Consider the following 23,390-nt stretch of genomic DNA (forward strand, 5'->3'; position numbering starts at 1 on the left):
TGAGGTTCGCCATTAACTTTCATACGTGTTTCGTGTACATGAAAGGTTTCATTCAGCCACAGGGGCTATACGAAAAAAAGGAAGTATGCCTACACCCTATCAAAAATGAGCTTTCTTTTGCCGTGCGCATAATACATAAATATAACTACGCCTTCAAGAAGTTCGCAAAAAATGCCACGACAAAATGCCCTATAATGCGGTATCGTGCTTGAAACAGTATAGAAGATGGTATCTGATGATGAATAAGTGCAACATCATAGCGTTTGCGTGCGCACTTCTATAGTCAATTAAAAAATGTGTTCTTGCTACTTTGAAAGTGGAATGGCGGAATTAAGCAGATTGAATTGACAGCCTCACACACACAGCTTCCCATCGATAACTCGACTCTCCAAAGGAAACTTTAATAGGCTAGAGGAAATACACGCCAAAGTACTTAGAATCCGTCTCGGCGTTACGACGGCCACATATGGGAACCATGACAGAAAGTAGACAAGTTCCGCACCCTGCTTTTCAAACACTAGAGCTGTCGCACGCATCTGCGCGTTGTAACGAGGCAGTGCGCGCATCTGGTAGCTGCGGTCTATGCGTACGAGGTGCAGGCAGTGCTACGGCCACATTAGTAGGCTCGAGCCCCTTTTCTTCACCTACCCTGGATGTTCTCTCCAATGAAAATTACAACCGCTGGGCCTGGCTTCAAGAGAAAGGCACACGTACCGGCCCCAGATCTATCATTTTTTGCCTTAAAGCTTATTAATACCAATTATAGCTCCCATGCGCATGCGGTCACTGATGGGTCAGTGATCGGCACATCATCGGCGATTGGAATCTGGATCCCTTCGTCGCGAACTACCGTTTGCGTCCCACTTAGCCTTAAGACACCAACCATGGCTACCGGGATGGCTGGGCAACAGGCTGATTCTCATCATATCTTAAAGCAGCACGCCAATGAATGGACTTTCTTCATTGATTCGCGGTCAGCACTTGTGCGCTTAGCATCACTTCCGAAAGAACAGATGACATGGGAAATCGATTTTCTGCACCTCCAAGCAACACAAAAGCGGCACAGCGTTGAACTGCAGTGGCTTCCTGCTCACTGCAGAGTCGCCGGTAATGTTGGAGCTAGGGATGCAGCCTCATCGCCCCACAGCGTCTCTGTTCCACCGCTGACAATTCCATTTACAAGAAAGGGTGCGGCAACCCTCTTGTATTCGATTGCGTAGAGAATTCAGCTGTTTATATGGACTGATGCAAGACCAGTGATGTTCGCTACTGGGAAGAAAAAGTTCCATTTCGAGGTTCAGAAATTCGCTACTATTAGCACTTTTTCTCGGCAGGTTTATCAGGAATTCCGTTCAAGTTTTCCTGCATACTTTTTTGCAGCTGATGGATCCTTACATGCATTCCTGTTCGATTTTGGGCGCCAGCGCCACCAATAGACAGATTTAGTTGGGCGTTCCGGGCGTTAGCGTATTGCTGGGCGTAAAGCGGAGCGTACGCTCGTCGCGACGCGCCATGGATAGTTTTAGTACAGCGTTTTTCGTAGCGTGCGCTAACGCTTGTGGCGCCACCTGTTGAACCCAACGCGAAGTACCCAAATTTAACCTTGCGGCGCCACCTGTTGAACGCAACGCGAAGTACCCAAATTTAACTTTTTTACGTCGCTAACCAAGGCAAACTGTAGCTGGACGGCGTTTCTTTTTTTTTTTTTAATGCGTTAATGCTGGTTTCGATTGTAAAAATCTTGCAAGTACGATAAAAAATACCCTCTTACCTTGATTCAGTATTAGGGAAAAGTGTGATACACCCGTCGCGATTGTTTTGCTCAACCGCGCGACGCCGAAGTTTTGAAGCAACACGCAGTGCTCGGGATACTCACTTTATTCAGCTCTGAAATATGGCAGGACCATGCGACAAATACAACTGAGCATGGCATGCGACGCTAACGCGACACGCAAAATTAAACAGCGGGTAGGCTGGCACGGCGGTTTAGTGATACACTTCACCCGGGTGTAGCAACTCAATAAGATACACGATGCGTTCCTATTACTCACTTCCTCTTATTCGTGGAGTCCAACTACAAATCCTTCACGTTTCACACGGTAGCGCAACGTCCTCGGCTCGCACCCGAGCGCGCGACGACGGCGCAGGCGAAAATTCTTGAATTCCCTAAATGGAGGCCGCCGATCTGCACCAACACTGCGCGCATTCCACCGCCGCGACACGCACACAAACACCGCCGCCCGCTTCGGGAGCCATCCAGGTTGTCCTTGGTCGCTCATTTCTGGTCTGCATGCCTGTTGGAACTGAAACGTTGTCGCCTAACGAGAAAAACACGTGACGGTCCGCGTTTTCAGTCGGGGAACCACCTGCCACGACCGGCCGCCGACATCGCCGAGGCAGCAGCCATTTTGAAAGCAAGGGGCCTCGCAGCAGGTCCGCAGCGCCCCGCAAGCGCCCCGGAGCATACGCTCCCAGCCGTTGCGTGCGTAGCACCGCATCGCCGGGGCGTTTACGTAGCGTACTGCGCATGCGCAGTCGCGAGCCGCCCCGACGGGGCGTACGCTCGTCCGGAGCGCGCGCCCAACTGCAGACGCCGTTCCGTGAATCGGAGTTTCAGCGTGCACTAAGTTCTACTACGTCGGCCACTCCGCGTCATTTTACTTTGCATTTCCTGTTTTCGATCAAACAACATGCTTACTTTGCATTGCAAAGCTCTAAAGTAAAATTGCCTGTATGAAAAAGGACGAGACATTGTTCGGTAGTTGAGGTAATTATAGCTCAGTGCCAGGACTGCAGGCGCGTATCTTGTCGGTACGATGCGGATTAACGGGCACCCGAAGTACATTTTTGTATATTGCGCAGGAATACATGCGAACAGGCTTCAACCCTTGAGTTGCCGTTGCTTCACGCTTTACTAACTGTTTCTCATGGAGTACGTATTCTTTCCTGTATTGTCCCTCCAGTTTCATGAAGTCTACTGGAAGGGGTCTTTGATTCTTTTGGCTTGCACGTACACGACCTGGGATATTTGAACATAAATGCGACGAAGTTTCAAGGGAACTTTTCGAAAGGAAAGAAGATAATGACTGTTACGAGGTCGGTTTACTTAGAGAGAGAGAGAGACAAATAACTTTATTGGGAGAGGCTGGTGATCCTAGGCGTCGGCCAAGAGCCCTTGGGCTCTAGCAGCGTCTTCGGCCAGCTGGACGGCCCAGACTTGATCCGCTGGGTCGTGGCTGAGCAACACGGTCTCCCATTGCTCCGCCCGAATGATTCTGCGCGCGGGTATAGCCGCCTGCGGGCAGGCCCATAGCATATGTGCTAGATCTGCCCTTTCTTTACATCTATGGCATTTATCCGAATGTTGCCCTGGATATCATCCTCGGTTTACTTAGATTATTTTTTTTCCTTTTTACCCCCCCCCCCCCCCCCGAATACTGAAATTCCATGAACTTGATTACGATTCCTTTTTTTTCTTTGAGGCCATTAAAATTACCGCCGGAAATTCTCCGAAAAAGGGAAAATTCGGCGCACGGAACATCACAGTGCATGACTCCAATACGCATCTCCGCACCTAGTTAACCACATATGCAGCTTCAAGATGCCTCCTGGGCTCAGCGATCGTGAGGAGGCTGTGTTACATCGACTCATTTCGTCTTCAAAATTCACAAGGCATTTCGTCTTCAAAATTCACCGAGACTCGCCACAACTTGGTTGCATATGTGGCAAAAGGGAAGATATCGAGCGTGTAATCTGCATATGCTGGAAATTTATGGTGCCAAGGAAGACTCTCGTAACATCATGCCGCATCACGTAGGTGGTGAACTGAGGGCAATTTTGGGTCCTTGGTCGGACCCACGTGAGGCCAAACGGGCTACCAGGGAAATTTTTGTGTTCTTTCGGAGCGGAGGCTTACACGAATGGACTTTCATGTTTTTAAGGGTCAAAGCGCCTTAGGGGATTGGGCTGTCGGCGTGTCCTGTCATCGTCTCGTGTAGTCACGGAACTAAAACACCAAGACCCTCGTTTTCCAACGGCTCGTGCTAGAACATTTCATCTCCGTGGGCAAAAACGCAATTTAAAAGAACACACCGGAACACTAATTTTCCAACGCCTCGCGCTAGAACGTTTCATCTCCGTGGGTAAAAACGCATACTACAAGACCACACCGGGATACTCGTTTTACAGCGCCTTTCGCTAGAACGCTTCGCGCTTCAAAGACCCGAGACTTTTACAGCAAAGCTATATGCCTTTACCTGAACTCGGCACGATCTACGACTTGGAAGCGCATGAGCCTCATCGACACCAGGAGCATTAGTACGAGGGAGAAGAACCCAAGAAATACATTATGCAGACTGGAATTAGCTACGCGACTGTGATTGTACATCATAAATGTGCATATGTATATAGTTTAAGCAAAATCGTGTTCTGTCTCATTCCCCATTAGCCGCGATTTTGCTGTGGGAAACATCGGCGCACACTGCATGCTTCGCTCCACCCCATGTTTCACGTTGGTAGAGATGGCCCGCGATTTTTTTTTTTTTTACATGGCGTAGCAAGCTAAGCTCAATTCAAATTCAATATAAAAATTATTTTTTTCTCAATGTACTACAATGTCGATGGACTTCCTGGCAACAACGCTGTTGCTATAGATGTTGCAATGGCTCTGGTAACCTCGCATTTACCATTAAACGCGTTGTTTCCCTTCTCACAATGGATGCTTGCTTTTTGTTCGTGATGTAGAGCTTCGCCGCAACACGTACAGCAACCAATAACAATAATTTCGCCACTTACCAACCGACATCAACCATTTTTCCGCTGTTTCGGCAGGGGCCCAACGCTGGACAATATCGCAAACTTTAAAGGGGCTCTTATTCTTTTGCACCTTACAACTTGTGTGACAAACGTGTTATGGGGGCTATGGAGGCAATGCACAACTTCACTTTGTTTGAACTATTGCCTCAAGGGAACATTATTCACTCCAATTTTTCCGCAAACGCCAATCAAAAACACTGTAAAATGGGTAACTGAGGAATGCGGGGAGACTGAACAGCTATCTTCTTGCATCGGACTTGTGACGCCTCAGTAATACCTGACTGATGTCGTCCAAGGATAACCGCAATTTAAAGTGGTATTGTCTGTTCGTAGTTCTAAACCTCTCTGGTTAAAGTGCAAAATAATGTCTATGTGCGCGAACAGGGGAATAATCAACGGCCACACAGGGGGAACGCGTGGAAAATAAATATGGTTCTCGACCAACCAACCAAGGCACCGCGAAAATTTAATCCCCATTCTTTGCATGTCTCCAGTAATGTTGCAGAGCGCTTGGCCTGTAATATTAGGAGAAGGAAACGAGTTATTATAAGGCCATTCTATTAAACACTGCTTCCTCAGTGACGACATCAACATATCTTCTCAAACAACACTGCAGAGAGTTATGGGTTGTCCAGTCTTCCGAGTATCCAAAAATGTTTTTTGTCTTCTTCGTCCTTCTCTCTGCTCCCAAGACATTACTACTTCTCAAGTTCGTACTTGACTGTCTTTCTCGCAGGCTTGCGCTTCCCTCTAGCTTATCGGATTCTGCGAGATATTAATGCAAGTGCATCAAATGGCACATTAATCACCAGCGGTGGTCGCGTCGTCCATTTTTTTTCGTTTTTTAATTTGTGACATTAAATGCCATGTGCCCATAAAGTACATTTAAATATGCATGCAGGAGAACTATTCGCTTTAAAAATAAGGACGTCTAATCGTAACTTTCTAATGTTACAGATAGCCTATGCTCAGGGAATGAATATGTTACTGCATGTTCGCCTCGGTTTGAATTGCTTTGCGTGCTTTTTTTGAGCCTCAAGAAATGATGTGGTCTTCACTGAGCCCTTCGACAGAGTTTTTTTTTATTGGCGGCTTGTCAAATACACCAGGGTGTTCGCTGTCTCAGTATGGATACTCTTTCCAGTGGGCAATCCTAACGACTCATGGAAAAATAGGCTCTTTAATAATTTACATTTGGATACATCGTCACTTGCATGCAGAGGTCCTAAGTAAATGTAATTCGTTAAATAATCAAAATGAAGCTATGCAGCGTTCACTCGCAATCGGAATGAAAATCAGATTACGAGGTTTAACACGCCGGAATCTCTCGACGTATCACATATATATATACATATATATATATATATATATATATATATATATATATACAGTCGAACACGGATATATCGAACTCCAAGGGGATCGCGAAATAGTTCGATATATGAAAAATTCGATATAAAAAATATGGGCTCTGACACCTCACCTATGGCGGACGATCACTTTCCGATCGTCGCATTCAAGAATGACAACTAATTCCGCACTCAGGACGCAACAGGACGCTTTATTTCCGTGAAAAAAAATCGCCTGCTTCTTCGTCCTGAAAATGAAATTAAAGACGCTGGTCTCGATCTTCTCGAGGCTGCACAACTAGAAAATTCCAGCAGTACGCTGCGCCTCCGCACACCACGCACAACACGCACGCAAAAGAAGAACAGCGCGCACGTACCACAAGAACTTTGAAGGTAACAATTCCAAGCGCTCGCGATGGTCATCTCCGAGAGAAACAGTGATCCCCGAAAGGTGCGGGACAACTCGCCAAACCGCAGCAACAGCAGCAAAATGCAAAAGAAGGAGGAGGCCGCCGGAGCCTTCGTTCCCTCTTCCCTTTCCCGAGACGACATCGGGGGAAGACAGACCCAGAGAGAGAGAAAACAAAACTTTTTTTCGGCAAGCCAAGAAACTTACGCAGCCGCAAAAAAAAAAAAAAAAAAAAGGACGTCTGCATTCGGCGCATCCTTACCTCGCACTGTCACATTTTCCGAGCGTTCGGGCTTGTGTGCCTAGAGAGATTTAGCATACCGGGCTCCGTCCGCTAACGCTACGGCGGCCGGTAGCGGGGCCCGACTGGGCAAGCGCAAATTCGTTCCGGTAGGGGGGATTAGTTTTGCGAGCCAGCCTTCGCCATGCCCGCGCATTCCTCTCCTCCTGAACCTCAATCGGGGGTGCAGCGACCGCCGAAGAGCACCTTCCAGCTTGCGCGGCGTTCGATATAACCAATGTCGGGAAAAATGCGGTTCGATATAGAAGTACGAATTCCTATACTTTTACACAGAATTTTCAAGGGGATAATTTATGAGTTCGATATAGACAATAATTCGATATACCCGTGTTCGATATATCCGTGTTCGACTGTATATATATATATATATATATATATATATATATATATATATATATATATATATATATATATATATATATATATATATATATATAATATATATATATATATATATATATATATATATAGAGAGAGAGAGAGAGAGATGGAGAGAGGAGAGAGAGAAACATGTTGCGTAGCTATCGTATGCTTACGTAATTGCCTTCGGGACATCATTATCGAGATTATTTTGAAGTTGTGCATCTGAAACACAACAGAACATTACTCATTGTTGGTAGCTAAATTACACATCCCACATCCGGATATATATACACATATATATAAGTCTATATATATATATATATATATATATATATATATATATATATATATATATATAGATTGCGAGAAGGGCTGTCTTTGGTTGCCGTAGCAAATAGTAAAAAATGGGTATAGCTTCTAACAAAACTGTTTATTGGTCGACGTTTCGATCGGATGCCGATCTTTCTCAAGACAAAATTTCGCATTTCTGTGCACGTATTTATAAGCTCGTCGTCCAACGACGCCGAAAAAAGAGAGGGGGGATTTGGGGAGAAAGGTAGCAACAAACACGCTCTCGGCGAGGTGAGGTGAAGGTTTGCAAAAAAGAGAGAGAAAAAAAAGGAAAAGAAAGAAAACGCAAAACAAAGACAAACCCAAACATGCAGAAAAGAGAGAGGAGTACACAACTCTTTCCCAAACACTGTCCTCCGTCGTTCGTCAGCTTGTAGAACGAGTGACAGGTAGCGCCCGCTTCAAGGGGGGGCGCTCTGCTTAAGAAACGAAAGCGCAAAGCAGTAACAGGGACGCTCTCACACCATCACTGGGAGGCACAGAATTCTAATGGTCACTGACCTTACGGGAAGAGTTTACAGGAAGCGGGCGCAGCCGCACACATATCTCAGTGACGCCAACCCCACAAAACAAACAGGCAGGCTCGTTAAGAGTGTAGGTACGATCTCCGCACTGTGGCTCAAAGCATGCACGATTCCGCCTACCGGCAGGACGGGCGAGCGCCATTCATCATTCTTAGCTCTATTCTTCTGCCCTGCCCGGGCAGCCGACAGGGTCGTCCCTGAACATGAACCAGGGAGAAGGAGCTTAACTAATCCTCTAACCGCACGTGGATTCGCGCGGGTCCTTTGTTGGAGTAAACGGTGGCGGGCGCCTCGATGTTGTTTGTGGCATATGCCGCCTGCGCGGACACTCCAGGAAGGGAATAAATAAAATAAGAATAGCTTGATTATTTGTTTAAACGACACAGAGACTTACAATTTAGATAGGGGATTATTCTGCAGCCAGATTATCAACAGCATGTATAGACGACATAATGCCCGGGCTAACATTCATTCCTGCCTTTACGGTGTTGAATTTGTAAATAATGTAAGATTCACGTTGTTCGCGTTCTCTTGTAGTAGAAAATCCACTCTGTAAAAGTGTGACCCTGATGGAGTCGAACGGGTGGTTTTCGGAGTTAATATGGCGTGATAAGGGTAGATCCGGGAGTGAACGAACGTGTGCGCGATGGTTGTTGAAGCGCATGCGGAATGCCGTGTCCGTCTGGCCAATGTATTGGATGCCACAAACACCGCACTCCAGAAGGTACACCACATTAGAAGAGTCGCAGTCGAGTGTCGCGTGAATTAGATGCTTGAAATTTGAGTTGGTGCTTTCTGCCACCGTGGTTGTCTGCATGTGTTTACATACGCGGCACCGTGCCTTTCCGCATGGTCGACACCCACCCTTGGGTGCCCTCTCAGTTTTGGCGTGTACAAGGTAATCTTTAATATTTTTGGGGCGCCTGTATACGACCCGAGGAGGGGTGGGGAAGATTTTCGAAAGCCGTTCACTCTGTTGTAGCATGTTGAAGTGCTTTTTCAAGATTTTGTTTATGTTTGGGGAGTTGCCCCCGAACGTCAAAACTAGGTTGCCTCTCCCCTTCTGGTTTAGTTCCTTTTCATGGTGCAGCAACTCTTGGCGATCAAGGTTGACCGCTTTGCAAATAGCGTCGTTGACTATGGGTGGTGGGTATTGTTGCTTCGCGAGTACATTGCGCAAGTTTTCTGCGTTTGCCTCGAAGTCCTCGGTGCGGGAACAAATTCTCCTAAATCGGTGGGCTTGCGAGTATGGGATACTCGTTTTGCAGTGGCGCGGATGACAACTGTCGAAGTGCAGATACTGCTGCCTATCGGTAGGTTTTTTGTACACGGTAGTGATCAGTTCTCCATTGTCTGTATTTATATGCACGTCAAGGAAATTGATTTCCGTGGTTGAATAGGTATAAGTGAATGCGATGCTTGGATGGGCCTTGTTGAAACACTCGATGAAGTCGATTAAGTCATCCTCCGTACTGGTCCAAATAAGGAATACATCGTCCAGAAAGCGTTTGTAAAAGAATGGCTCAATTTCACGGGTTGATAGAAATTTTGTTTCGAGATCGTTCATGAATATATTAGCGTAGTTGGGTGCCATTCGAGTACCCATCGCAGTGCCGTTTATTTGTAGGTAATACTGATTGTGGAATTCAAAGCTATTTAATTCCAGCACTAGCTTGGTCAAAGTTTCAATGACTTGTGGGCTTGGCGACTCATGGTCCCGATGTATGCTATAGGATTCAACCAGGGCTTCAATCCCATCTCGGTGAGGTATATTTGTGTACAGAGAAGTTACATCTAGAGTTACAAGGAAGGCGCCATCAGGGATTTTTATGTTGTCGATTTCCCGTAGGGAGTGGTTAGTATCACGAAGATACGACGAATGGGTAGCGGGTATTTGCTTAATCAGGGAGTCTATGTAGCTTGATATTGGTTCGGTGAGAGTGCCTCTTCCCGATATTATTGGCCTACCAGGGTTCCCTTCTTTATGAACTTTAGGCAGCATGTAAAACCTTCCTGGCGTTGCGTGTGCTGCTGTAAGTGCTTTACAGAGGCGTGGCTCTATTTCCCCAATTTTGACAAGATTATTTAGTGTAGTTGTTATTATTTCCTGATGTTCAACAGTTGGATCCGCGTCAAATTTTTGGTAGAAAAATTCGTTATTTAACTGACGGTGGCCTTCTTGAATGTAGTCTGGTTTACTAAGTATTACAATACCTCCACCTTTATCCGCCGGTTTTATGACAATGTCTGTTCGATCACCCAGTGCCTTAAGTGCCTCGCGCTCCTCTTTAGAAAGGTTCTGGGCCCCTGGTTCGCGAGCGTTATAAGCCCGCAGGACGTCTCTTTGAACGGCCTCAATGTACGAGTCCAAGTGTTTTTCCCGCTCTGATTTCGGTGTCCACTGCCGCCCTACATTGACGGAGGTTGGGGCAGTGCGCTTTTTGTCCGGCTTATCGAAAAAATATTCTTCTAGGCGTAAATTTCGTGAAAAATTGACGAACGACGGAGGACAGTGTTTGTGAAAGAGTTGTGTACTCCTCTCTCTTTTCTGCATGTTTGGGTTTGTCTTTGTTTTGCGTTTTCTTTCTTTTCCTTTTTTTTTCTCTCTCTTTCTTGCAAACCTTCACCTCACCTCGCCGAGAGCGTGTTTGTTGCTACCTTTCTCCCCAAATCCCCCCTCTCTTTTTTCGGCGTCGTTGGACGACGAGCTTATAAATACGTGCACAGAAATGCGAAATTTTGTCTTGAGAAAGATCGGCATCCGATCGAAACGTCGACCAATAAACAGTTTTGTTAGAAGCTATACCCATTTTTTACTATATATATATATATATATATATATATATATATATATATATATATATATATATATATATATATATATATATATATATATATATATATATATATATATATATGTGTGTGTGTGTGTGTGTGTGTGTGTATATATATATGCGGATGTGCAATTTAGCTATCAACAATGAGTAAGGTTCTGTTGTGTCTCAGATGCACAACTTCAAAATAATCTCGATAATGATGTCCCGAAGGCAATAACGTAAGCATACGATAGCTACGCAACTTCTGTTTTGTTTGCGGATGTCAGAAGGCATTTCGCTCTATTTGAGTCACACCAGGATACGTTGCAAGCAGATATATTGAGCCCCTGAGTCATAGCAGGATATGTTGCAAATACGGTGTAAGGGTATATTGTTTGCAACACAAGCGTAGGCTTCAGTGCTTCCATATAGAGAGCGCAAGCCTTCGCTAGTTTAGGCGTCGCTGGAAAGGCTAATCGGTTACACTAGGCGTACTGTCGATATTTTGGCGCCGGTTTGGTTACCCTGCTGTTCGATCTTAATGCGTAATCTTTCACTATGGAGGAATGATGGCACATGTGTACCATCATTGAAGGCATTGTGGCTGATGCAATGGTGGGAAACATCCGGCTGTGGACGGCGCCGCTATATAGGGGCTATCCGACAGCCGTTGGCCGGCCTCTGTTATTTCACGAGCCCCGTTTCACTTCCCAGCCAATGTTTTGACTCGGAGACGCCGGCTCTGGAACCGCAAACTCATATCCCCACTGCGACACCGACAGCGCTCAATGGTGCAAAAAAATGGCTGCTGTGAAAAATGATTTCTTCAGCTCATCTACGCAATTTTCTTCCATCGCCTTTCTCGGTGGCTTTCTTACAATCACTCGTCTCAAGGAAAGCTAGTGGCGAGAAAGTTCAGTGCATCCGGCTGCCTTCCACTCTCCGTGTTTTCCAGGAAAAAATCCCCCATTAAAAATAATCATTCCGGTTTCACAATTCTTCTAAATACAGACAACAAACGGCCACTGTTCAAAAAAATATCTCGTGCACCAGCAACCCTGTTGAATGTTTTCCAATGCAACGTTTTACGAGTATGATGTTTACCACATACGTTCGCCTAACTACAGACGGTTTGTTTATAATTTGATGCATTTTTAAACTGAGAAAAACGTTGTTTGCAGGCGGTTTTGTTTAAGCCCTGAACCAGTATCATGTCTCAATCAAGTCCGCGGCCATGCTTGGCTAAAATTCACATGTTGAGAGAAATGGAAATACTCACAAATAGAGAAGCACGCAGGCCGTTACAGCGAGAACAATCCATTCCGGCAATCCGAGAAAGAGGTTCATGATTGATTCTGTACTCAATCAGCAGCGGCGAGGTATAAATGGCGATGTAGTAAACCCGTGGTCCCCGGTTCTCACAAAGCAGAGTAGTGCGGCTAGTACGGACGCTGCCGATATCCAAACCAAGGGCAAGAACAACTCCCGAATCGGCGCTGGCGTGTTCTCTGGCGTGCATAACGCCGCTTTCTGCGGAAGAAAGGAAGAGGATTCGTCACTATCGTGACGAACAGGCAGCGGGAAGTGAGAATTGCTCGCGCTCTGTCGGCCCTTGGGGTTTCACACGTGGGGGTATATCAGTAGTACTGGATGAGACGCTTGACTTTCAGTACTTTGGACGTGCCACGTACGGGTGCCGTCAAACGTAATTGGAACACGGTCTTGTAGATTTACAGTAATTTCTTCATCCGAAAACTGCCTGTCTGCAATGATGCGCGTTTAATTAAAGGAATCCTCCAAAATAGAAAATGCTTCCTGTTAACCGGCAATGGCTGTCATAAGGCCAGCAAGACAAATATTTCTTGATATTTACAAGCCCTTGGTCTAATTACTTATTACGGCAACTGTAAGCCTTCTACTAGGGGGGAACGAAACAATCCCCATGGTTGCTTTGCACGAACTTTAAAAGTTTGCCTCCCCGTCCTCGTTCTTCAGTATAGCGACTTGCGAGTTATCCGTCTATACAAGTATCTATCAATACAAGAAAAGGGTATTTTGTTGTTCTTAAGTGAAAACAGTGCCAAAAACAATCGATGTTTTTGTGAAATCCGAATATGGCTAGACATGTGGAGAGCTTTAGGGTAGTTGTCGCCTCAAAAGGTTGTCGCCTAAGAGCACGGCTATGAATGGCTGCACTCTTACACGGAGACCGCGCTCGCGAATGGATGTACCTCTTTCTTCTTCCTCAGCTCCTGAGGAGCCGAAATAGAAGCTGAGACGCAACTAAATGTTTCGGTGAAAAAAAATGCGAGAATAAATTGCCAGAAATGTGGTGACACCGCAACTGGAACTGTAAAACAGCATAAATAAAACACCGTATGGTCGTTTACGACCAGAGGCTAATAAAAGGTATAAACTTTTGCCGTGGTTAAAAGCGATTAAACCAAGTTTGTGGAGCACTCGATGTTCGCCCCTATAGATCCCACAGTGTAAACACGCAGAGTTGCACTGTAAGACGAAACCCAGGCTCCGCTCGGCGCAGACGTCACTGTAGGTGCGAAAACTCAGTGAATTTTGATACAGCCAGCGCCTTCTTGTATCATTTATTTATGGCACGTGCCGTAACTTCTTCCCCATATCCCCCTATTTGCGCCCCTCCCCTTGGTACGAACGATTGATTTGACGCGTTGACTGAGCATCCACACGAGGGGATGGCTTGACCTTGGCTCAGCGTGAAGGTCAGACGGACGTTACTAAGAACGAGCCGCTTTTCTAGGTTTGTACGTGGAAAAATAAAGCTTTCGCTCTAAAGCCATGATGGCTGAAGGCTCCTTCCATTTACCATTTCGTGCACACTAAGCGAGCTGGCCTATCATCTCACCGCTACAGGAGCTTACTCTGTGCTAACTGCAAGCATCTCACGAGGACCGGTTGCATGTTTGCATGGAAGGATCGGTGACATCTATTAGTGCTACCGGTGCTGTGGTGATCCCACCAAGGCCTATCGCTATACTGCTCCGAATACCGAGCATGACTGGTTGCCACCAATCTTTAGTTTCTCCCTCACAGCAACCCGAGAGGCTGCACTTTTGCTTCCTTCTGAATTATCACAGTTCTGCGCAAAGCGAAGGAATGCTAAAGCCTTCTAGTCACTCCCAACTGTTCATCGGAGTAGTGCGTCACACAGCTGGAAGGATCCCCGCTAGAATTTCAAGGAATCGAAACCGCTTCCTATATTTCGGTGTTTGGAATGCAAACAATATTGCATCCAGAGCTTGTGGGATAGACTATACAATAAATGTCGTTGCTCATCAATCTACACGTTCACGCGGTCATCGATCGCGCTAGTTCCTCGCTCCGAAGCGTACGACTGCCGCTCCGAGTGGTTCCAGCATGTGTTCTTCTATGGTGATTCTCCAGAATGAGTCATTTGTCCCTTCAACGCTCTCCCACACGCCTGAAAGGCAGAGAAAGAAAAACAAACTAAGTCAACAGCCTCTAGGTAATCAGGTCGTCGCCTCCTAGATAATTCTTACAGTACCGCGTGAAACTCCCGGTAACGGGGTTGTTTTCTTTGCTGCGGGGGAAAATAAACCCGCAAGCACCGGCCGGGGCCCTGGGATGGCATATTGGCAATTTCTCAAATATTTCACTAAACTTTGTTGGTTTTCGGCAAAAAAGAAAAATATCATAAAACGCACAAAACTAAAAAAACGACATGAGCACAAGGACACAAAACTGCTGAAACGCGGAAACATGAAACTTAAACTGGAATTTTCCCCTTTTCATATGGAGCAAAATATTGCTCGCTTTGTGCTTTTGCACTGGTGAATACCTCTCTTTTTCAACACATCCAACGTAGACAGACCACGCAGTTTACTCCCATCTTATCAATCACTCCGTAAAGATGGGCTACGGCAAACGCACAGCACTCTATGCAGGCTCAAGTGGTTTAATGTTTTTAAAGCTCACCCTTACAAACCGCAAAGCCACTTCCAAATTCTGGCTTCTCAGGCTGTTAACTCGGAGGTAGTGTTTTTTTTTTTCGTCACCACCTGTGCACGCACGGCGACGTTCAGATCGGCAGCTGCCTGTAAATATTCTACCATCCGTTGCACAGGTGTTGCATCATAGGAGTGCAACAAATCAGAAGGTTGGGCAAAACCGGGACGATTCCCCGTACTTAAGAGGCCTTGAAATCTATTAGGAGAGATGCGGTGTCTGACAGAGGTCACACTGTCCACAAACAGATTTCATAACGACCCGAGAGTTGGCACTTTTACGCCATGGATAAATGGTTCGAAATTGGAATGTTTTTTGGAGTGTTTGCCAAACATATACGCAGGAAAATTTAGTCTGACTTTATAGTTATACAAAAGCAATGAGCATTAGGATAAGACAAAACGTAGCCCTTTATACCTGGCATCAAAACTAAGTAATGGCGTGTGACACGAGCTGCAGTGCACAATTTTGTGTTGGAACACTGTGATAACATACAGGAGCTGAATTAACGTAGTCGTCATGACGGCAGGGACCTTTCGCGTTTCCATTGGTCGCTGTCTAATATAACATCAGCTACCCGACGTGGCAAGAAACTGGATGCTCCGAAGATTCCAACTAGCGTGATATTAATAATCGTTCGTACAGGCTTTCGATTAAGATTTAACCGGTTCAAGCATAATCAGCGTGAAGATGACGTCAAAATTTCAGCGGACTAGCGGCAGCCTGCCGTGTCTCGCACTTAAATATAGGAGTCAGAATGGCAGGTGACATTTTTAAAGCAGCAGCTTTCTTAGTAGGACCAGTGTCCGTATGGAAGACTCTGGTGGGACCGATGGAGTTCAATGAAAAAGCTAATGCATTTCCCCATAAACTGATTGGTCTACCGAAAAGTTCTAATAAGATTTCTGGACACACGGCGCAGGCGTGAAACCGGGCTTCCATTGTCTGAAAACGGTTATGTTAATAATGCGTAAAAGGAAATGTTCTAGATAAGACAATACTTGCGTCGATCACGAAAAAAAGAGCACATTAGCAAACCTTTGTCTCATAAACCCCGTATTGGTGTACATTTGGATCGTTCGTAGATGCTTTTACTTAGTGCGCCCATCTTAGTGCGCACACCTTCGTTAAAATCTTAGGCCACTAGCCTACAAGGCGACGAAAGCGCTCCTCTTCATTCTGAAAACAACGAACTTACACAGAAGACTTTAGCACGAAGGAGTACACTCTCTGAAGTCACTGAATTATATCGTCTGTAGTGTCGTAACTCTGGGCACCCCTCTTTACGTTTGGTCCTTCTTCTTTTACTGTTCTCATCTTTCTTTCCCATTGTTCTCCTTTCCAACGTGTAGGGTAGCAAACTAGGCTACAGCCTGGTTGCCTTTCTTTCACCTTTAGTCCTCCCTTAGCGAGCGGAAAATCGTCGCATGAGTTCGTTCTTTGTGTTAGATTTAAGTCTTTCGAGGTTTGACGATCGCTTGGACGCACTTTCAGCTTTCGCGCTCGTCTAAACTTTTTGCAGCCCATTCATGCAGCTAATCATGTAATACAGGCTTCCGTGGAGTGAAACAAACCGCGTTACATAACATTTATAGGCTATATACAACGGTTGGACCACAAGACATTGCTAGATGTAGGGAAAACGATGAGTTCAATAGACGGAAGAAATAAAATTTTGTGGGAAAAAAATAGGGTATCGCAATACAGAAACGGATGGAGTAATATTGAAGAGGCCCTCATCATGCATCTGACAAAACAGGCTGGTGGTGAGTTTAAAGTTCAGAAATAATTTTCAGGTCAGATTTATTTCAAAATATTTATCAGAGGCGGCCGTTAATGTCGTTCATTGCTAAATCGTGAACATTTTGCATCTGTCAATGTGCGTCCTCTAACTGGAGCCAGAAAGGAATGCTTGCATAATCTTTTATTTGCATTCAATTGTTACTTCATTCTGTATACGCCTCGAGCGCGGCCTGTAGGGGCTGGACCTTAGTAGGGGCGCCACTGAAATCCCCCTAGCGGACCGTTTCGAAAGCAGCCGCGGGAGTCTCCGGCCCGCTCCCCAGTGTCACCGCTGCTTTCGGGGCCGTTCACGACTGAGATTTATCGTTTGAAGGCGCTGGAAATACATATTTATGCCGAGCAGTCACTCTGTTCGTGAATGTGGCATATTTACGAGAGTGTAAATGTGTCTGAGGCGATCTTAGTCTGGTACATTGGGTCTGTACAAGCGCCAGGTGTGCATCACAGGTTGGCGTCGCGAAACCGGGATATGCACACGAAGATGATTGTGATTCCACTGCCCTGAAATTTACTAACAGTGTCTCCATAAGCGCAGTTTCCTCAAATGGTCATGCTATGGCTATACACTACGATTTAAATCAGTTTTGTGTACTTATATATGCTAACGGAGCACTCATACCTGACAGCACGCCAATAACATCTCAGATATTGATCACTACCCTGGACATAAATTTCACGAACATTCTACGAAATAAGTACGATGTATAATCTAAAATTATACTTGGGATCAGCGCACGACAAAAAAATTAATGCTTGGGCGTCTTGTCGTGAGCTGAGCGCCCGCAAACATTCATATATGCTACGTATATCCTCCGCGAGCAGCGCGGAGAAGGGCTTCCTTAGTAATGCGCGTCCGCGACTAAAAAATTCTTCGAAGCATAGTCATATGACGCAGGGAGCCTGCAGAATCTAGCACACACGGAAATCAGAGGGCCTTATAAGATATCCCACTCGGCACCTTTTATCAGTGGTGAACTTTTATAATGCGTCCGCCGAGTGAACTGCTGTTCGTTGAAGTCTAAAAACTTGAGTAAGGTGGATGCGTATCTTGTGTATTGTGATTACTAAACCGTTCATTCCTTGATCGCTCCGCATTGGTACACAACGATAGTTAAGCGTCCCCCTCCTCCTTCCCCCCCTCCCTCCCGACGTCTCGCGAAATAGCAGTGCATTTCGCACACTAGTTGGTCTCGTGAGTCCCACCTGGCGTAAGTTTAAACGACCGTTTTATGCAGAAATGCATTATAGTCGGGGGTTGTCGTGCGTCCCTTGGCCGGCGTGCGCAGCGCGTCTGATGATGATTGTGGCATGATGCCCCTAGGGATTGGCCAACCAAACAATCCATCACGAGATAGCTTCGCGTTCAACCACCATCGTCATCTTCCCGTAGGGGAACCGCTGAAGAAGAAGAAGGAGAAGAAGGCAAAGCTGCGAAGAGGAAGGCTGCGTGAGTTTTGGCTACCGTTATCCTCCTCGGCCGGCGCATCTTCCCGATCTGAACCCGGTCGAAGAGCGGCTCATCGCGCCTCGACTCCCCTTCATGAGCATCAGGCGGCTAACTCGAGGCAACGGGCAGTTTGGAATCAAGGGACAGGCGGTGAACGTGCCCATCGACGTATCGAAGATTGTGCGGTGCCTTCCTCGCATGGTACCCGAGGACATTGCGTTCGACGTTCACATCAAGCGGAGGCTGATGAGGCCGGCAACGTACAAGCGCGGGTTGGTGAAGCGCGGCAACATCCTGGCTTGGCTCAAGCACCTGGAACACACCCCGCTGTATCGCGCCATCAACGTTCGGGTCGATTGGAGTCGGCTCGATCACTTCGATGACGGCGGCGAACGAGAGGAACCGCAGGAAGACGACGTCGATGATGCTGACGGTGAGTTCGAAACAATTCCCGACGACTTTGACGTGAACGATCCTCTGCAGTTGGCGGTTTCGTTCAACACGGTCTCAAAGACGCTTCTCTATAACGAAGCAGAAATGACGGGTGTGGGAAAAGAAAAAAATAAATGATTACGCTCACACTCTCGCCTCTCTCTTCGCCATTAATCGCATCACACTCATCGGTGCACCCAATGCATTTCTGCATCCTCACAATCCCCCTCGGGGAGGTGCGGGAGAATTTTTTTTTAGCATTTCAGAAGCTACACTGAGTTTTTTTTTTCATTTCCATGCGAGCTATTCTGTTTCTCCCGGACTTGCAGACCATTAATTTTTCCGTGGTTTTTAACTTTTCTTGGTTCTTGCTATATGGTATGCAGGAGTGCACATCTTTCACGACGCACAGCCTTGGAATATTCTTAACATTTTTGTGTGGGTTATATTCTTAAAAAAGGCAAAATTTATTATCAGGTATTGGATAATCACATCCCCGAAATATATTTTTCTACGACGTACATTTTCTAAACGAGGCCGCATTCGTTGTCCGCGCTGCAAAACAAAACACACCTCTCATTGTGCCAGTATCAGGTCTAAACTAGGCTGCAATGAAATTCACTTGTGCCGCACGTATTTGGAGGTGACAGCGCCGGTATGCTGCGGATGTCGCCGACGCCCGTAACGACGATCAAGAAGGGCGCAGAACCGCGTTCCCGGATAGCTATTGTTGGCGTTTGAGCAACCTAGCAAGACGGAGCGGCTTTTGAAGTGCCCTAAACGTACTATTTACTTACAGACGTCACCATAACAAGTTTTTTTAGGGCGCAGAAGGGCAAAAAGGAGCGAAAGAGAACCCAAACACTGCATGAGCCCCTATCAGTCGCGCAGCGCCAATCCCGTCAACGCCGCGGAGAAGCGGCGGCAGGCGGCGCAGCGATCGCAAAGCTCGAGGCGTATAGCGTTGGCGCACCTCGACTGTTCTTAAAACAGTAAAATCCCCCCCCCCCCCCCCCGTCTGACCACGGAAGTGGTTAAAACGCGAAGCTTCTTTGCGTGCGAACATCAAATGGGGAAGTGACAAAGTCAAAGCCGCTGTACTCAAAGTTCGTGAGTCAACGATCAAGGCGAAAACTGCCTGCGAGTCAAAGCCCAAACTCCGGCGACAGCAAACGAATCCCTTACGCGAAAGATGAGCACCCACCCCCACCCATCGTCGTCGTTACACGGACGGGATTTTAACTGTGTTTGGAGAGGGAATGCGCTAAAGTTGTAGGGTGTGGTGTTGTTTGAGCGAAGAGGCGGCACGTGTTAAAGGACTTTCATTTCACTGCCTTCGAAGATTTTTTCTTATAAAAGCTACGCGTGAATACTTTCACTGGCGAACATACTTGCACAGTATGACCTTAAGATCCATGCTATCAAAATCCAAAATACTAACTGCCAAAGTCAACTTCACCTGAGCCAAAGTCCCAAGCTAATGCCCACGCAACTAACCCAAAGGAAATGCGGAGGGACCCGAATGAAGTTACTGGTACAAAACAAAATGAGTGGATGGCCCAATCGGATAGACCTCCGCTACGTATCGCAAGGGACCGAGGTTCGATTCCACCCACGGGAAGCGTTTCTTTCTTGTTTCGTCATCATCATAATCATGTGCTCTCCCAGTGCGTAAAGTTGGCCTTTCCGCAGCGCGTTTTGGTTATGACACCACCATCAGTGAGAACAAGAAAACTTCGACTTAAAAATTGTGATTACATCAAATTTGGCGCAGAGCCAGAACACGTTAGTGGACGACAACCCATACAGAAATAATCCTTGTGGTGTTCATTGGTGATTTTTAGTCTTCAACTGGTCCTATGAATGAAGGATTAATGCTGCTTACACCAGCTCTAAGTGAATGCTAGAAGTATCTCGCTACGGCAACACCAGATGAAGGGGCTTCAACTACTACGAATGTGTTGTTAGCCTTGAACACGTGCGACGGACGGGAAGGGTAGGCGCCGGCCTTGGCCATTCAGACAGTAAAGCAGTAACAAGAAACTCAATGCCTTTCGGTCCAGTCCACGGATGCACGCTCTCGAAACATGCAAAGAGATAGAGGTCGGCTTCATTTGGCGTCACAGCACGGGGCCTAATTGACGAAGACGCTTAGCAACGGCCGGCGAAATGACAACGTGTCGTAAACGGAAGTTTGTAAGCCGGGGAAAAGCCGTAAGCGCCGTTCGTCGCACTGGGAGCCAAGATTAACGACGGATAGGTACTCATGCATCACAGCGAGCTCTAACAATTGTATCTGATCCCAAACATCGCATAGAATAACTTCCAACTATAACATTAAACCAGTTGTATACGAACGCACTGGAATCTTTTCAACTTGTGCAGCCGATTTTTCTAAATTTTCTAAATCCTGCCCGACCAATTATCCCCATTTACGCTATTATAATGATTACCGGTGTTCATCATCATCATCAGCCTACTCAGGTCCACTGCAGGATGAGAGCCTCTCCCACTGACCTCCAACCGCTCCGGTCCTGCGCTGCTCGAGTCCACAGATTACCTTCGAGTCCACAGATTACCTGCGAATTTTTTTATCCCTCCGTCAGATTAATGGCCTTCCCCTCCTTCTAGACCCACCCCTTGGTATCCACTCTGTTACACTAATTGTCCACCGGTTGTCGGTTCGTATCACTACATGGCCAGCCCAAGTCCATTTCTTTGTAACGCGATAGCGTTAGTAGGTTCATTTTTCGAATTCCCCGTGGCTGCTATCCGTCCGCTATCAGACGTATTCATCAAGCGTCCGCGGAAATACGTCATCGCTGCTAGGCGTAAGCTACGACTGAGGCAGCAAGATTCGAAGGCTGACCTGAGTCTGGAATAATGCGCAGGGGCAACTGAATGTGGAAAGGAGGAGAATGATACCACGGCGGAGACGAAAGAAAGGACTCGCATTTTCAGCAAGTGCCGCGCCTGCAGAGTGAATTCCTCTTGCGCCCTCTCGGTAGTAGCATGCTCGGCCGACACGGTCGCCAGCAGTGCCCGCAACCGACGCTATTACACCAAAGAGCCTCTCCACCGGAAGGTAAAAATTCGAATCTTCGGTAATTGGCGTTCCGAATCCACGCCAAAGCGCACAGTGGAAGGCTCCGGATTAATTTCGACAACCTGAGGATCTTTAACGTGTGCCGAGATATGGACACACAAGCGTTGTTGTTTTCTGCTTCCATCAGAACACCGGCCGCCGCGGCCTGGAATCGAAACCGCGTCCGTGAGCTCAGCAGCGCAGGGCTTTTGCAGTCATAAAAAGCAGCGGTTTGCAGTTAGGTTGTAGCGCAATCCTATTGTGGTGAGCTATGGCATATGTACTGCACATGGCATAGGCATTTTGTGTGTACTTATACTATCACCTCTATGTCAATCATTATACTGTCACCCTCTATTTATGGTCTTTTCCCCCTTCTCCCACCCTCAGCAGGGTAGCAGGTCAGATACTGTACGATCAGGCCGACCTCTCTGTCTTTTCCTCACGTTAAATATATTACTCTCTCTTTTCTCTCTCTTTCTCTCTCTCTCTCTCGCGGCGTGTTTTCCACAAGAACTAATGCCGCCACCAGCATATATGGTAACCTAACTAAAACGGGCGCACCGGATTAAAGTCAGTCTCTCAAAAATTAAGGAAGGCATACATTATGAGCAGAAACGAACGATAAGAAAGCCCAGTATATGCCGTTTAATTGAACGAATTTTCTAACCACTTTTCGATATTCCCGCGGTAATGTTTCCGCTGCAAGCTGTGTTTGGCAAATGACGGACAGCGCCACGCGGCCAATTTAAAAGTCACCATGTATAGAGGTGCGGATGTCCTTCCAGAGAGCAGTCACGTAACAGTGCTCCGCGAGGCACTGGAGTCAAGCGACTGGAGTCAACCGATCTCACAATAGCAAAAACAAAAGAGAGAAAATTATCAACTAATTGTCCACATTATGAAACGCCTAACCCAGAGAAGAGCAGGAATGACCGAGTAAACGATGACTCGTCTAGCCACAGATCATGAGCCGGAAATTGCAGATCCTACCGTACCATAAGCTTAACCCTACCGAAGAAACTCAAATGTACACCATCATCAGGACAGCATATAAGGCAACCCTTTACCTCGCAATCTTAGCCGTGAGACGAACTGAGAACCGGCGGACCACCCGGGTAATAGAATTGATATCCAGGTACCGGTCTAGCAGAAGGGGAAAAGAAAAATTTGATGGAGGGACGAATAAGAAATTCCGGAGGCAAAGACGAGCTAAACAGGCTGTGGATTATGATGATGGGGAATCGGTAATCAAATTGTGTCTTTAAAACGCATTAGAGGTCCGTTCCAGTTACAGAATTATTTCTGTACTGAATATTAATAATATATTTGAAAAAAATTATCTGTACAGGCATTCACAGTTTCCTACAGAAATGTAATATTATTTGCCCACAGCAACATGGATTTCGTGCGAAGCATTCCACTAGCTCAGCCGTCATTACACCAACCCAAAATATCAATAGTGCGCTAGACAACAACAACCTGGCTGCCGTTATCTTTTAAGACATATAAAATTAGACATAAAAACCATTTGATACAGTTAATCACACCCCCTTGCTCCACAAATTAAGAGTTTTTCGCGATAGGGTGCTTGAATTTTCCCCTAGCTCTCTTAAAAACAGCCCACATGTTGTCTCAGTGAAAAAATTGACGTCATTCATGCAGTACTTGCAAACAGGAGTACCGCAAGGGT

The 23,390-nt window shown here is 46.4% G+C and overlaps 1 protein-coding gene across 1 annotated transcript in view; it reads right to left on the minus strand.

Moving 5' to 3' along the window:
• LOC144178997 (cytochrome P450 3A41-like) overlaps positions 1-12,470 on the minus strand; it is a 53,950-nt gene extending 41,480 nt beyond the window's left edge. The window contains exon 1 of the mRNA XM_077707158.1: positions 12,208-12,470. Within this exon, the coding sequence (XP_077563284.1) occupies positions 12,208-12,275 (68 nt within the window). The 5' untranslated portion in view covers positions 12,276-12,470. The remainder of the gene's footprint in view (positions 1-12,207) is intronic.
• Between the last annotated feature and the right edge of the window lie 10,920 nt (positions 12,471-23,390).

This window comes from Haemaphysalis longicornis, unplaced genomic scaffold, assembly GCF_048455015.1.
Source record: "Haemaphysalis longicornis isolate Haplotype H1 unplaced genomic scaffold, Haemaphysalis longicornis Haplotype H1 scaffold_4, whole genome shotgun sequence".
Taxonomy (NCBI): domain Eukaryota; kingdom Metazoa; phylum Arthropoda; class Arachnida; order Ixodida; family Ixodidae; genus Haemaphysalis; species Haemaphysalis longicornis.